The sequence below is a fragment of the Lasiosphaeria miniovina genome (genome assembly GCF_030549165.1).
Source record: "Lasiosphaeria miniovina strain SMH2392-1A chromosome Unknown B0T26scaffold_2, whole genome shotgun sequence".
Lineage (NCBI taxonomy): Eukaryota > Fungi > Ascomycota > Sordariomycetes > Sordariales > Lasiosphaeriaceae > Lasiosphaeria > Lasiosphaeria miniovina.
In genome coordinates this window covers 917,886-934,143 of record NW_026848221.1, presented here as the reverse complement: position 1 = coordinate 934,143, position 16,258 = coordinate 917,886, and the positions used below count along the sequence as shown (strand labels likewise).

The 16,258-nt window shown below is 57.0% G+C and overlaps 3 protein-coding genes across 3 annotated transcripts; 1 reads left to right on the top strand and 2 right to left on the bottom strand.

Moving 5' to 3' along the window:
- Window positions 1-199: 199 nt before the first annotated feature.
- B0T26DRAFT_639770 (uncharacterized protein) lies at window positions 200-2,815 on the top strand (the record flags this gene model as incomplete). The annotated part of the gene is made up of 3 exons (XM_060437164.1): window positions 200-2,066; window positions 2,196-2,623; window positions 2,675-2,815. The coding sequence occupies 3 exons, from the start codon at window positions 200-202 to the stop codon at window positions 2,813-2,815; spliced, it is 2,436 nt and encodes an 811-aa protein (XP_060299834.1).
- Window positions 2,816-4,255: 1,440 nt separating this feature from the next.
- On the bottom strand, window positions 4,256-7,391 carry B0T26DRAFT_737806 (uncharacterized protein; the record flags this gene model as incomplete). Its single annotated transcript, XM_060443511.1, has 5 exons — window positions 4,256-5,332; window positions 5,389-5,551; window positions 5,605-5,711; window positions 5,775-6,665; window positions 6,720-7,391. The coding sequence occupies 5 exons, from the start codon at window positions 7,389-7,391 to the stop codon at window positions 4,256-4,258; spliced, it is 2,910 nt and encodes a 969-aa protein (XP_060299833.1).
- Window positions 7,392-8,875: 1,484 nt separating this feature from the next.
- B0T26DRAFT_692535 (DNA repair protein endonuclease SAE2/CtIP C-terminus-domain-containing protein) lies at window positions 8,876-11,775 on the bottom strand. The gene is made up of 2 exons (XM_060441167.1): window positions 11,484-11,775; window positions 8,876-11,408 (listed from the first exon to the last, which is right to left on the bottom strand). Exons 1-2 carry the CDS (start codon window positions 11,569-11,571, stop codon window positions 9,217-9,219), a joined length of 2,280 nt encoding a protein of 759 aa, XP_060299832.1. The 5' UTR covers window positions 11,572-11,775; the 3' UTR covers window positions 8,876-9,216.
- Between the last annotated feature and the right edge of the window lie 4,483 nt (window positions 11,776-16,258).

Here is a 16,258-nt window from a genome sequence, read left to right as displayed (position 1 = left end):
GATACAACATGCTCATGTCTGTTGTTTGACTTTCATGCTGGTTTGTGCTGCTTGGCTTCCCCAATAAAACCCAATTCTACTCGTGAGCTGGACGAGGCTGTTGATAATTCAGACTAGTTCTCCACGTGCAGATTTGGTTTGAAAGAAGTCAATCAGACCAGGCAAAGGAAAACAAATTCCTGGGAACACGGCATCCGCCATGACCTCACACCTACCGCCTCCAGAGGACCTCCCTCCGCCGCCCTACTCCGAGACTGACATCTACTCGAATTCCGGCGGGCCGAGGTCACCAGCCATCTCAGTCCCAACCCACAGACACAACTCGCATGGCGGCGACGATGGTACCTCGCACTCGACGCCGTCGACCAACGGTGATATCATCTACACGCCGCCCCTGACCCCCCGTTCGTCCCACCAGTCCAACTTTGCCAGCGACGTAGACCACCTCACAGTCGCGTCTGCCACGGCCTACTTTGACACGCGCCCTGCTCCCCCGCTCCACAGCCTGCCGCAGATCGTGCACTCGCTCGTCGTCGGGGACGACGCTTCGCCCGACACCCTGCCCTATCCGCTCCAGTTTGCGGCCCACGACGTGCACGTCCAGGACTGGCAGACCTTTGTCAACTACCTCATCCCCCACTACTCGGCCGCGAGCAACGAGCAGCTCATAGACCGGAAGCTGCGCGCCGAGGGCATCATCGGCGACTCGGATGCCCTGCCGCCGTCCCAGAGACACGCCGCCGTCGCCCAGCACCTCGACCGCATCCGCTCGCCCGCCGACGCGGCGCAGCGCCTCCAGAACGTCGAGGCCACGGCCCGCGAATGGAACGACGGCTTCTTCGGCCCCCGCCGCATCACCATCCGCGTCAACACCTCGGCGGCGGTTGCGGCGGCTGCCGCTGTCTATGACGGCAGCAGCGAGCAGCTACGCATGCCAGGCGCCTGGGACCAGTCGTTCGACCAACCCGCGGCGGCCGCGGCAGCAGCAGGTAACGGCGGCAGTGGATTCGTCCCGTCGTCGCGCTCCCGGCTGGGACGCTTCAACCCGTTTGGCAGCGAAGGGCGCGCGGGCGGTCGCGGCGGCAGCGGCGGGTTTCGCCTCGCGGGCATCGCCATCGACGGAGACCGCGTCTCCATCGGGAATGGCTTCGTCGCCGACCGGGGCGGCGTACGCATAGGCGGGATTCACGCCGGCGCGAACGGCATCTCCATCAACGGCACGCCCCTATTCGGCGGGCCCCAGCCGCTGCCGCACCAGCAACACCAGCAGCAGCAGCAGCAGTTCGGCATGCGCGACGGCCCACCTGGCTTCTTTGGCGCCTCTCGCGGTGCCGGCCCCGGCCCCGGCTTCGGGTGGGGAAGAGGCCACGGACCCGTTCGGATCGGGCCGGGCTTTGCTGGTCCCCGCGGCGGTTTGCCCTTTGGAGGAGGACCCGGGGGCGGGCGTGGAGGCCGCGGCGGGGCCAGATTCGGCGGTGATAACGAGCCGCGAGACCTGCAGGAAGATCGCGGCGATGCATGTGGCGGCCGTGGGCGCCGCCGGTCGCACGGCCACCGCCACGAGCGTGGCGAGCGTGGCGAGCGTGGGCCAGGTCGCGATCGCGAGAAACACCGGTCACGATCGAGCTCCACGTCGAGCAGGTCGTCTGTGTCGTCGGCCAGCTCCGCGTCCACGGTGGGCTCGCTGCCCGACTACGACGACCTGCGAGACACGCAGCTGCCCATCACCAAGCAGTTCCTTCAGAAGTGGTTGGACCATCCAGACCAGCCCATCACCAAGGAGACGGTGCGGCAGGTCAAGGAGCAGATCAGGGAGTCCAAGAAGGCCGGCGCCAACCAGGCAAACGGCATCAACGAGCCCGCCAACATTGCCTTTGACAAGGCGGCGCTGCGCAAAGAGGTCCGGGCCATGCTGCAGGAGTGGAAGTCGCTGAAACGGCAGCAGAAGAAGCAGCGGCGCCAGCTCAAGAAGGAGCAGCGGAGCGCGCGCCGCGCAGAGAAGCGGGAGAGGAGAAAAGTCAAGCGCGAGGTGAAGCGCGCCGTGAGGGACTTGAGGCGAGGCGAGCGTCGCGGCGGCGACAGCAGCAACAACAACAACAACAACAACAACCACGGTGAGACCAGTACTAGCAGCAAAAACCTCGGGGGGGTGACATTCCCATTCCACAATATCCCGCAGGCCAGCCGCGTGCCAGGTTTCCCGCACATTCCCCCCGTCCCGTCCGTGCCCGGCGTCCCGGGCGTCCCTCCAGTGCCAGGCTACGGGGCGCCCACGTACAACCAGCAGCAGACAGGCACCACATCGTACTTTCCCCCGGGGGCATGGGGGGCGAACGCGACGACGATGGGGAGCCCCTGGGACAGCAGCGCTGCAAACCACCGCCCTGCCGGCTCCTGGCCCACCGATGACAACGATATCAACGTCAACAGCTACGGCGCGTCGCAGGCGAAATACCAGGCAGCGCGCGAGCTCGAGGCGCAGGTCGCGCGCAAGGAGGCCGAGCTGCTCGCGCTACACGAGATACTGGCACTAGAACAAGAACAAGAAGCGGCGCAGTGGGCGAAGAAGAGTAACAGCAGCAGCAGCAGCAGCAGCAGCAATAACAGCAACAGCAACGCGGCGGTTGCTAACGCCGTCGCTGCGGCGTTTGCTGCAGCCGGCAAGGACGCCAAGAGCCGCTCGCCGACAGAGCTCGCGGCCCTGCAGATGGAGCGAGACATTGATGCGCTGGCGGCGGATCTCGACCGGCTGCGCACCGAGGCTGACGAGGCGTTTGCGCGGGAGCTGGAGGCGGAGGACCGGAGGAACTATTAAGGGACTCTCTCTTTCTATGGGTTTATGTGTGTGTATGTGTGTGTATGTATGTTTATGTGAAAGCGTGGTTAAGCAAGCAAAGCAAACTAGCGCCGGTTTATGGTTCCATCCTTTTAGCAAAATATTTTGGATATTTATTGCTTTTTTTGTTTTTCTGGCCCGGATGATGATGATGATGATGGTGATGATGATGATGGTGTTAGTGTTGGAATACCCACCCTCCTCCCCAAACAAATCGGCAGTGTACTACACAGATAGACAATCTACCTTTCACGCAGCAGGAGCTGTGATTACAGTCTGTCAGTGCCTCGTGGCTATCAGCAAATCTACCAAATCAAGATCTATTCTGTGCTCATTCATCCCGGCTTCTTTTCTGGCGTGCACCTGAAGCCATGATTTATTCAGTTTCACAACATGCGAGGCCCTGGACCTCGGCCCTTCATTACTCGCCTCATTATACTGCTTCTCATTACCTCATAGCTGTGGCTAGGTAAACAGGCGGCCCAAGAGAAGGCGAGAAATCCTGTGATTCGTGTAAATAGAAGACACGATTTTATGAACAACCATACACACATCAACTTCCACACAAACATTTAGGCAAGGGACAAGGGTGCAAAAATTGCATCAATCATCAATCCCGCCATTTTTATCTTCCCCATCGCGGACCATGGCCTTTTTACTTGCAGGACGTACTACACTTTCTTCTTTCGCCACTAACTACTTCCTCCTCGTATCTTTCTTAAAAGCACCAGAGAGAGGGTTTGTTCGAAACCGGGGGAGGAAGGAGGAGGAAGAGGAGACAGACGGAACGGGGAGGGGATGAGAAAAAGGGGTGCGAGACTATCGTGGTCAAAGTAGGTATGTAAATGGAATTTCTTTCCTCCAAGATCCATCCGTCCGCCGCAAGATAAAAGCTATGTAGCATCACATCTTGCTAGCCGGCTCTTTTTAACGCGTGAAGCGGATTGGCGCCGAGGGGGAGGCTGCTGAGGTAGGTAAGGTGGGTAAGGCAAGGTAGGTAGGTGGGCGTGGGAGATAGCTGGTGGAAGTTGAGGTTATGAGGCGGGGGTCGTGAAGCAGGCTAGCACATGTGTGCAGCATATCCGTCCAAACCATTCTCGGTCGGCACACAGGCGAAAGGCGCCAAACGCCAAACTAGCTTCCTCAAAGCCATCATATGACCATACCAGCACTAACAGACCAGCCTATGAGCTAGGGAGTCTGTACCGCCATGGCCCTCGATGAATCTAGCGAGACGGAGTGCCCTTCCGTTGAGCCCGTACGCTTGCCCAACTCAAGCTCTGTCCCACCCTTGCCATCCCCAGCCAGAGGCATATTTCTTCATAAGTGGGTCAGTCTCCACGCTTTTGTACGCCGAACTGTCCGTCTGCTCTGCATTAGGACCGCGAAATGTTCCATCCTCGACCGATCAAACACCTCTCAAATCCGCTGGTAGAACAAAAGGTATGCCACCTTGTTGTCCTTGATGCTGTCCTTGTGCTTCTTGGCCTTTGACCCGTGGGTGGGGGGCGGTGTCGCGCCGTTGACAACGCTGCTCCACTTCTTTCCACTGGCCGATGCTTGCTTCCAGCCCTCCTCGTCGCCAGTCTCTTCGTCGTTGATACCGACGAATCTATTAGCGGCCGCAGTGTTGCTGGCCTCTCTCCGGCCCTCGCTCGAGCTCGCCTTTACCGCGTCCTCTTCAGCGCCGCCCTCCGCGACGTCTTCGCTCCGAACCCTCGTAATAACAGTGTCATCGATGCGGATCCACTCACGGCCGTCCTGGCGGCGGACATCAACCGTGTAATGGCCACCGCTAGCATTCTTTCCGTGGTGATAGACGACCGCTGTGAGCTGGTATTTGGGCAGACCATTCTCGCCGAGAATGGTGTTGCGCTTCTGCCGAGCCAAGATCTCGCGGGGGATCTCAAGCTCCAGCGGATAACCAACCTTCTTCCAGATTTTGACTGTGCCACCTTGGCCTTCGGCATCGAACTGGAAGCGCTTGAGGTGGAGAATGAGGACGGGGGGGAGGGATTCGATGAAGATCTGCTTCGTTGCCCGCGCATCCTTGCCATGAGGCGAGTTGAAGTCTCCGTGAATCGTCTCGGGCCGCGTCAGGCCCTTTAACGCGTCCACGATATTTCGGATCTCGGGCGAGCCAATGTCGAGCTGGAGAGGCTGATACGGCTCGAGAGTGACCGAGTTCTTCAGGCCCGGAACACGCAGTTCAGAGCGCAACTGTCCGCCAAAGATCTTTGTGATTGGTGACAACGTATGTGAGTATCCAGAAGAACGGGTCACGGCTGCCCGCTGCCGGGGTCCAACCTCTAGCCAGTCATCGCCGCCCTCGGCCGTGTCGTTCGCTCTCGACGACGTCGAGGGAGACGGCAGAGACGAATTCGGAGCCGTGGAGGCAGACGAATTAGGGGCGGCACGGATCACCTGGGCGCACTCGTCGTGGAGACCCTCGAGAAGAAAGCCAAGGAACTCCTCAGCATCCTGTTGATGGCCGCGCTAGAACACCAGCCGTTAGCGCATGGTTCACGCCCCATATTTCTGCGAAGACTTACTCTCATGCTTGAAAACCGCGGCAGGTTTCGAATAGCATCGTACACGAACTCTGGCGTAAACTGTTCACCGTATTCTTCCAGCTCCTCGTTCTTGAGGCGCCGTCTCAGTTGCTCGACCGATACAGCTGAGTCAATCACTTTGAATTCACGCATAAACATAATCCTAAAACGAATAAGTAAAAGACTTTTGAGCACTCATAGAAATGGCCGACCTACATGGAATCGAGGAGCGGAGTCTCGTTCTTGAAGCTGTGAACGGCCCTCTTGCTCACTTGATCCAAGAAGTCAAAGAAAGGAACGCAAAAAATAAGAACTTGCAAGACCTAGAACACTGGGTTAGAATTAAGAGGGCAACATCATCATCTCTCTGGGCAAAAGCAGCTTACCGAATTCATATAACACATGTTCCCCGTGTTAACCAGTCCCCGGGGTTCGAGAAACGCCAGCTTCTCCGCGCCACCAACGCGGAATTCTTGAAGAGCTTCCGCAACCGAGTTCACATTTAACATTGAAAAACCGGCAACGGCCCCAGAAGCAGCGGTCGAGCCATCTGCAGCCACATTGCCGTTGGTATTGGCCTGGACAGCAGCAGACGCAGTCGTCGCGGCAGCAGTTGAAGCAGCCTTGGCAAAAAGATTCGTCCACAGCTTTGGCTTGGCCGGTGCGGCAGCAGACTGTACCGCGTCAGAAGACTGCTCCCCAGCCTCAGCAACCTCTCCGTCGGGCTTCTCGAAAGACGCAACTTGCTCATCGGAAGACGCAGTAGCTACAGCGGCAGGCTTGGCATCGCCAGGGGTCTTCTCAGCGCTGCTCGGAAACTTCGAGTCCTTGGGGCTGGCTTTGGGCAGAGCAGGGATAACGGGAAGAGCAGGGACCGGAACAGCCGAGCGCGTGGCGGACTTTGCCGGCTTGCTAGGAGTGACTGCTACGATGATCGACTGCTGAGGCTGGTTCACCGAGCTTGGAGTAGTAGGCGAGGTCGACGTTGCATCCTCGGAGGGCTGTGCTGGAGTGGAAGGTGTCTCCGGTCGGTTCGGATTATTGGGAGTGGGGGTGCTAGAAGTCGCTCTGGGGGTGGTGACGGAAGCTTGATCTTCGACCTTCTCGACCTGGGTGGCGGTGCTCTGGGTGGTCTCGGAGGATATATCGGGAGAGGATCCGTGTTGGGTATGGGGGAGTTCCACCCGCTCGGCATCGGCATCCAACATCCTTCTGGGTCTCTTTGACCTCGCGGCGCGGGATGGGAAAGGGACGCCAGGACATGACAGCCAGGGAAGCTAGAGATAATTAACGACTAGGTTTTAGGCACCTGAAAAGGGGGTTTTACATACCGGAGGTCTGTAGGGCTCTCTTAGTGGAGACACGGACGGAGATAGCTTGACCTGGGGCTCGGGTTGCTGCCGAGGCAGTGTTGCTGGCAGCGGTGGTTGTGTCAGTGCCTGGTGCTGTGGTTGTGGCTGCGGTGCGGCAGGTTGTTCTACGTGGACTGGAACACTCTGTTGGTATTGCTGCACAGGAGGAGTCATGGGAGGCGCGGCGGCAACAACAGGATGTGGGAGAGGATGAGAAAGGGGAGGAGCAGCAAGCGAATGGGTAGATGAGGGCGTCAGGGGAGGAGGCACCAGTACGGCAGCAACGGGCGGAGTGGGCGCCTGGTATGGAGCCGACACGACCGGGGACTGCTGTGGAGGACGCGCATACGTCTGTGGCACCAGCGGGACGTAGTGCTGCATCGGGGGCGGTGAACGGTTGTAGGCGGCCGGCGGGTAGGGGGCCTGCATGTACGCGGCGGGCATGGCGCCGTTCTGATAGTGCGGCGGCGTGTAGTATGGAGCGCCCGCATACGGACCCATGTAGCCGGCGGGATACATTGGCTGCTGCTGGTTGACGTGCTGCTGCTGCTGCTGCTGCTGCTGCTGCTGCTGATGGTAATGATGGGCGGCAACGTAATGCTGAGGTCGACCGCCGCGGCGAGGACCTCCGCCGCCGGGACCGGGGCCCATGTCGGCACCTCCCTGCATGGGCTGCCCAGCCGGCAGATGCCCGCGATTGTTCATCATGCCGGCCTGGGGACGGGAATGATGCGGTAGCTGCTCACCCGAGTGAGGGCCACCGCAGCGAGACCGCTTTATTGGAGCCAAGCGAAGCTAGCGCGAAGGCGAGGGCGATGTCGAGGTCGCGGTTAGACGGGCTGCCGCTTGCTGCCGCTGCCGGTGCTGCGGGTCGCGTTGCGTCAGTGCGTTGACGGTTGAGGCAGGCGCCGAGATGGCAATTTTGTCGCTTGCTTTGCTCGTCAGGCCTTGGAGCTCTGGGTCGCGAGACGAGACTGAGACAGCCGGATGCGGTTGAAGGTGCGCTGCGACTGCGACTGCGACGAGCAACGTTAGTAAAGCCAGTGCGGCTGCAGAGAGGCCAGGCAGGGCATGTACGTCAACGTGATTGACGGGGACGCGAGATTTTGGGGTAATGGAAGGTAGTTGAATCTCGTCGACAGGCAGCTGGAGGTTGCAACACAAGGGAAGGAAGGTGTCTAAGTAGGTAAGGTAGGTAGAGGTAGGGTCGGCACCGTACCTTTGGAGACCTTTAGTAGGTCGGTCGACACAGTAGGCAATCAACAACAAGGCAAGCCAACCTTAAATGGTAGATTCGAGAAGGCAGAGAGGCTCGCGGCTTTCCTCAGCTGCTGCTGCTTCTCTCTAGGCTGTCACCTAAACACACAAACCCAAAGCGACCAAAAAAGCCGAGATGCGATTCGAGCTGAACGCACAATGCCACGCCAAGAGACGGCGATAGTTGGTCGGCGTCGGTCGTGACGTTGAGCTGGGGGCGACGTTTAGGTTTCTCTTGACGAAATTTATGCCGGCCTCGCCTTCTGCAACTCTAATGAGAAAGAATATCCGTAACCCTGGAGCCTTTGACTGCCCGCCGCCCAATGAGGTGACAAAAGCACGGGCGGCACGGCGCAGCCGCACGGACCACTCATACACCAAAACCCATGCCCGCATACAAAACCCTCCCGGCTGCCAGCAACAGCAACAGCAACAGCGGGCACCACAGCAGCGCAGCAGCAGCGCGTCCATCCGGTGTCTGCCTGCCTCCCGTTATTCATTATTGAGGCCGCGCGCGTTACACCGAGGCCTGCCCGCCCTGCCATAAGGCAGTAATCCGTCTCATAGTACCGCCGTACGCAGTAGCCTTACAATTTTAGACTCGCATGGCAATTGGATTGGGATTATCAAACCTGTACCAACTCTAACTGCAACTCGTCAGGCGCCGGCTTCTCGTTTGGTTGGCTAGTGTTTGCGCTTTAAGCCCTAGGAGACTCAAAGTTCAATCAAGACTGCACGCTAAATACACGAGTTAGGTTGATATAAGCCGACCTTGGTTTAACGTGAGGTACTGAATATACCTGCAATACGGATACGCTTTTCATCAGAGGCCTGCCAAACAAAGCCATAAAACTCACGTATTTTGTGGTCTGCAAATGCCTAGATAATTATTTGTTTTTATCTCCTAGGACTACGGGGTTGATGAGTAAATTGTGCTACTCTTTCCTCTTCCCAAGCGAGGTCCGCATACCAAGCCAGGCAAGGTAGGTACAAATTGTACAATTCATTCAGTCCGACGCAGAGAGTGGCCCCCAAACAACATGCGTCCCTTGGGCCAGCAAACAAATACACTTTACGTGTTTGCTCGCTGGTGTCAGCTCCTGCCGCACAAGCACTCTGTTGCAGAATCCAAAACAGCGTGACAGGTCAGGTCAACGATGTGATGAAGATACATCCATCCATACACGGATGGAGGAAGCCAGATCGGCCTCTGCTCGCCTTACTCGTCCCTAAAGAGCCATCTACCCCCTCCGCTCTTCATTGCCTCTCGCCATCGGTCCTCCACCAGCCTCCTCTCAATCTTTTCCGCTTCTTCCTTTCTCTGATCTATCTCCTGTGTGCTGGGAAAGTCGGGATTCCAGAACCCGGGCGGCGAAGGTCTGCGGGCGACCCTTTGCCGGTGTCTTCCGTATTTATTGGCCATATCTTGCGTTTTGACCTTGAGCCACAACTCCTTCCATTCCGCCAATGCCATACCGGCGAGACGGTACGCGCTATCGCCCAAATGTTTCTCGAGCATCTCCACGTCCGCTGGTCGGAGGAGGACTGCTGAGCCGCCGTGGCTAAGCTCGGACTCTGCCATGGCGCGGAATTTCTTGCCACAGCAGTCTGGGTCGGTGCAGCCGAGCAGTTCCTCCCGGTCCGCCTTGCTACGCACAACCTCCGAGAATGCGTGGTTGTACCCGTCGTTGAATTTCGGGTTGATCTTGAAATCCTCCGTCCGCAACTCTGTGGCAGGTCGATCCCTGAGCCGGCCTGCCTTTGCTCGGCGTGGGCTCCCCTCGTCGGGGCGCGATTTAGAAGCACTGCGGTTTGCTTTGGGCGCGGGCGTTGCGCGGCCTACCGCCGCAGTGTGAGATGTATGATTTTCAGATACAATCTTTGAGCTCCCAGTGTCGCTTCCACGGCCCTGGCGACCCCGCCGTAGCAAGACAGAATTAGTTTCTGACGATGGTTCATTGAGAAGAGACTGTAACTTTCCCCCGTTTGCCGGCAAACGGGTTGCTTCAGCCTCACTAGGCCGCGCCTGGGGCGAGTAAAAGGCCGGATAGCTTTCCTCAGCCACGTCTGCAATCCCGCTGTCCAGACTCAAATTTAAGCGGGTAAACAGCTTGCGACCTTGGTATGTTCTCGACACATTTCCACTTGACACCGCCGTCTTCGTGGATGAGCGTGATGCAATAGAACCCCTAGCACCCTTCTGCAAAATTGATGTTGGGCTTCCAGGTGTTGTAACATCGGGATGCTCACCAAAAACATCCTGTAGACGATGCCCTCCCGTCTTCTCTTTATCATTGTTGGCCCAGATCTGTTCCTCTTTCGGGGGCCGCTGCTTTCTTGGTGTCGGTACTATATCCTGTCTAACATCCAGATCGATGCTCTCGTGTGGAGAAAAGACAGCCAATTCCTCGGTGATCATGAGATCTGAGCTGTTCTCATGTTCACTCTTGATCTTGGCAGAGCGCGGTGGAGTTTTATGGTCAGCACCCGTGTGCTTCCGTTTCCGTAGGCTCCTTTCAAAGATTATTATCGGGCCATCAGAAGAAGGCTCCTGCTTCACAGCTACGTCATCTCCTGCACTGAGGTTTGGCGGTATAGCGGGCAGATCGTCGAAACCTTCGGCATCGTCCGTGGTCTCATCGTCGTTTGGCAGGGAGGACAACTCTAACCCAAGCTGCTGCTGCTGATGGTTTGGTCGATCTGCGATATCTTCAGGCGTCGAGGCTGATCTCTTACGGAGCCACGATTCAAGTGCAGAATCATGTCCATAACTTGTTTCAGGATTCGAGAGAAGGCTTATATGACCTGTCCTCTCTGGATGTTTGTCGATGGCCGATACTAGATTCGCTCTCGCCCCGGAGACAGTGACGCTCAACGTCGAATTGGGGCTCCTGTCTCGAGCTTTCAGGTCACACACAGTCGCGTTTCCGGTGTCGATATTAGGTAGAGGGGTGTAACCCTCGTCTCGGGTTTTCAGCTTAGCACGAAGCTTCTTTTCTTTGGTTTCCAGCTGGTTGGCGTAGCGGATCCAATTGTCCCTCTGGTCACGAAAGCTCCTTGCTGCCGCTTTCAGTTTCTCAAAATTGTCCTTCAGTAACGTGAAGCGTTTGGCGAGCTTCGCATATTTGTTTTCTTTATCGGACCTCTCTGCGCCAGCGCCAGCGCCTTTATTGGCAGATATCTCAGCCAGTGCCAGTCGTGGGGCTTTCGATAAAGATAACTCAAGTACCGCTGGCACTATAATGGGGGCCACTTCAGAGTCATGCTGTCTCTTTTTCCGAAGTTCCTCAAGCTGTCGGCGCAGAATGAGGTTCTGTTGTTCTAGTAGACTCGCTTTGGCAACCGCGTCCTTTAACCTGCGGACCTCATCCTCAAGAAGGGCATGGGGCCTCTGGTATTTGTCGCGAACCTCTGGTAGTGAGTGTTAGCTAGATCAGTCGATTTTTTGCCAAAATCCTCAGACCTTAGCTACGAGCGAGGACTCACCAGCAGCTAAGTCTTTGCCAATTGCGTCGCACGCAGCCTGTACCGCTGCAATGAAGGCCGGCTGCGCATTCCGGTTCCAAAAATCCATTGCTCTAGATTGAATCGTTCCGACTCCCGACCGTGTCCGACAAGGGGAGATTCATCGAGGCATGAGGTCAGGACGGGATGTATGGTACTTGGGTCCTGCTGAGGCCGGAGAGAATGAGACTGTGAGAGCAACACGCGTCGCGTCCATTGGCCGTGGCGGGGCTTGCAGTGCACCGTGACTGGCAGGGGGAAGCGGGAAGCTACGGGATAAGGCAGGTAAGGCCAACCTAACGCCACTTCACGTGAGACTTGTAGGACCTTCAAAGCTTCGCGTTAAGCTTGGCCTGTGGCGCACAGCGCTAAATTATTAACGTTACGCTAGCCACACTTAGTCCCTGCATCCGATGCCCTGCTCTGGCTCGCCTGGCTGGGCGCTGCCCGCCATTTCGACGTTTCGAGTGACGACGATTCGAAGTCGGCATACTGGCCCTAGAATCCCGCCCCGTAATATCACTCGGCCAGAAGCGCGACCGTCTGCCGTTGCGTTGTGGACGAACACGCTGGATAATCCGCACCAGGGCCTCCAATTAACTGCTGCTCCTCGCCCCGTCGGAAGCTGGAGCAACAAGGCCTTTCATTTCTTTTCCCCCTACAGTCCGTAGTACGAATTTGTACCTAGGATTTGCTGGCGTCATTGCCATTCCGCGCAGCTGGCATCCCGAGCCCAGTTGCCCCGCCCCGCTCACCCTTCCAACCATCTTCCTTCTAGGTTATTCCGTCCTACGGATACCGCACACTACTACGTAAGGTAAGGTAGCCAACACGGATAGCCGTCGGAAAATTAAACACTTGCTAGTGCTGCCATACCGTATCTCGATACGGATACGCTAGCGCTGCTTCGCAACATGTCTTTGGTCTTACCTGCCAAAAGCTGCGCGCATCCGCTCGCGTTAACGCCCTCGTAATGTGCCCGTCAGTGTGCCTCAACCCGTGAAATAATTTCGGGGGCTACCAGGAGGACTTTTGACAGGCGGACGACGAGATTGCATTGCCACTCCCCTTGCCTTGAGACAGTCTCGTGGGTGACGTTGTTTATTGCATGGCTTGCCTACTGTCCTCTAAGGTCTCAGTGCCACTCCAATCACTTGATCCAGGACTCTTATCTCCTCCCTTCAGGAGGTCCGAGTCCGCATTGGTGTTCCTTCGGCTGCAGCTGGGGATAGGGGGACAGCAGCAACATGCCCAACCAGATTTCGAGGCCCAGTTCAACCTTGGTGTGGGCAACTGACTGTAACTGACTGCGCGTGCGCATCGAGACGGGAGCCACGCGATGATCTTGTCTCCTCCTGAGAACCAGACACGCGCGCGCCCGAGGCCCCATCGGTCGTGATCTGCCTCTGTTAATAAGAGGGTAGCCGTCTCTACGGCACGGGACACAACCTTCCGGCATGCCAGTGCCGCAGCTGCTGAGTCCAAGCGACTCTTTGGGCCTTATGGATAGCCCTCGGGAGAACCATTGCGTGTGTGTTCTTCCTCCACCTAAGGGAAGGAAGGCGCCGCTGGCACTCAAGTCCCTGGATCGGGGGCTAGAGTGGCAGCCGAGAGTCGAACAAGGCCCTGGTGAACAGGCTGAAGGGAGCTGCGCTAACAGGGGTCGAGGCGCGTTAGCTAACACCGCCCGCGAAGCACTGCTCTAGTGATCCTATATACGTTGATATATACTCCGCACGTGTGGCTTCACCGGGTCACTTGGCAAAGTTCAACCGCAGGCGGCGCTAACGCGGCACATCGGGCAATCAAACGGGAACAGCCAAGATGATAATCTGCGAACATGCTTCCAGCAGAGTTCCAGAAGACATCCAAAAAGGGATAAAGGGATTCGCTATGGGCTGCTGTTCCAGGATAAAAAGTTCGGAACAGGACCAGGAGGTCGCTCCGGCTCGGCTTCTCTAGAGCCAGGGGGGGAAGGAGGGAGACAGACGAGACTAACAAGGGAACGGTCCGCGACTCGATGGTTCGCACTCCGTAAGAGCTGCGCGATCCGCCTCTGTAACCCAAGACAGCCTGTGCAAAAGGCATTAAGTCTCGAGCTCCAGTCCTGCTCGGCAAAGTTTCTGCAAGTCCAAGACTACATCGGCTCTTTTCGCGCAGTGGTGGAGCTGGCATGTAGTATACACAGACTAAGATTTGGAGGCGAGGTATTTCCTTGCTTCGCTTGTGCTGTGGTGTGCTGTATATAATTTCAGTAGCTGATCGTTAAAGGTACTGCAGGTATGTATAGACACTGTACGGCCGTGATTCCCGCGGAGAACAATGGAACTTGCGAGTCTTGGGCAAGCATGGGCCGCATCAACGTCCCAGAGCGGCGCCCGTTGCCATCCTCATCAGCCACGTATCGGCGCGGTATTGGTTAGGTTACCGCCGTGACCCGTCAAATAAAATTCACATATGTGTGTGTGTACGGATAGGTTTGTAAAAAAAGAAAGTCCTATGTAAGCCAAGCCGCTCAGGGAAGGTACGATAGGTGTACCTTGGCTGCGTATGTCAGGAACCAGCAGGCCAAGGCTCTAGGTGATGCGAGACTGAGCGTTGAACATTCTGCCCCTGGGTCAAAGCTGGCGTTGGAAGGCAAGCACAGGGGGCTTGCTCCCGAGCACGTTTCCCGCGGACTGCCCGCCCACCTCGATGGAAGCTGCTGCCCTGCCCTGGCAGGCAGGCAGGCACTTGAGTGGCTCGAGGGTACTCCCGCCGACTGAATGGCCGCGCAGGCAAGTACCTAACGGGAGGTGATAATAATGAGAGGACCACTGGTTGAAGGACACTGGGACCACTAGCGCCTTCCCTCCCTGCCCTGCCCACAAGCCTGCATACAACCGAGCACTTGCATCTGGATCTCGCCCATCTGTGAGCCCCGACTCGAACACACTAAGATCGGCACCCACGCCACACTGCTGATTACTGGGGGAATTTGAGGCTGTCAGAGACCGGCTTGCAAATTCAGGCGAAGGAAGCAAGCTCAAGCAGGGGTGCCCCGCACAACTCTTGCGTCCTTCCAGAAAATTTCAACCACAACCCAAGCAGCCCATTTTTCCATTCACGCGTGCTCCTCCGTTTTTTTTCGCCTGACCCAGCAAACGCCCCCGATATTTATCTTCTCTGGTCCTCCAGTCCTTGCAGCTTTTCTCCTTCCTTCCTTCAATACTCTCTTTCCACCTACCACAGCCATCATACGCCTTTGTCAACTTTTGCCTATACCAATCCTATCTAGGTGAGTTTGCCGTCATTGAAATCTTGCTGCAACTCTGTACCCCACATCAATCAAGCCTCCCCCACCTTTTCCCACGGAATTTTTGCACCCTTTTTTACTTTTTTAAAGCACAATTTCTACCTTGCCTCAGCACCTCACGGAACTGTCGCAAACTTCAGCCCGGTAGCTTACAAGATCAAACCCATTCTACGCAGATTCGGAACTTCAATATCAACCCTATTCTCAAGATGGATCAATACCCGAGCGGAGGAAACCAGAGCGGCGGCCGCGCCTGCTTCACCTGTGAGTCCGCCGCCACAGTCTCTTCGCACCCTGGCTTTCTGTTTGCCCCGCCAGTGTGACGGCATTCTCGCCACGCGCTCACCTTCTTTGGAAGGGCGGGTTGCGCATCGCATACCACACACCACCGGGCTATCTATCTTGCCTTTAAAGGCTTGAACTGAAGAACCTACGGTTGCAACTGCGCGTGGAATGTACGCTGCAGGAGCCTGTGCTTCTCGGAGCACTGGCGCATTGCAGGACTCTTTGTCCCTGCGATTGTGCCGATGCCCTCGGCAACTTTCCAGGCCTTTCACCACTATGGCTGCTGCTATGGTTGCGAGGGCTCAAACGGAGAGCCGAACCAGTTCTACGCGCCAGCTCTCGCGGCCTTTGCCAAGCAATTGTCCCTACATCACACCATAATGTACACCCTACCATGCGTGAGGGAGAGATTATCTGACTTGAGAGGTTCTAGGCGGTGATCTTACTCACCAGGTATGCGCTCTAACAACAAGAGATCCCTCGGGGACGGAAAGGTACAGGTTGTTAGTCTCCAGCTGCTAACATGTCGCTCGATAAATAGGCCCGTGACTGCCCCCAGAAGGGAGCCGCGAGATGGTACGCTTAGCCCCTCCGTATACCCCATCCAAACCCTCTCAAACAGTCCATCGCTAACCTATTGAACCCTATAGCTACAACTGCGGTCGTGAGTGCTCGTTTTCCGGTCTAAAACTGAACTGTGAGAATGAAAGCTAACAACATTATCTCGATCTCAGAGGAGGGCCATATGAGTTAGTCCCCATGCTCCACTTCCCTCTATGAACGCAGCTAAATTTTGAATAGGCCGCGACTGCACCGCTGCGTCCAACAAGGATCCCCGCGACAAGACATGCTACCGCTGCGGACAATCCGGCCACATCTCGCGTGATTGCGGCCAGTCCCCTCCCATTGGTGGTGGTGGCGGCGGTATGGAGGGCCGCTCCACTGGCCAGTGCTACAAGGTAAGCAACCTCAACTCTGAAGTCAAAGGCGCTATGCTGACCCAACCCACCTTTTCAGTGCGGCAAGCCCGGCCATATTGCCCGGAACTGCCCTGAGGCCGGCCCCTACCAGGGCGGTGGCGGCGGTGGCGGCGGCTACCAGAGCCAGAAGACCTGCTACTCTTGCGGCGGTCTTGGACACATGTCTCGTAAGTGTTATAGAGTGATGGTTCCTAAGT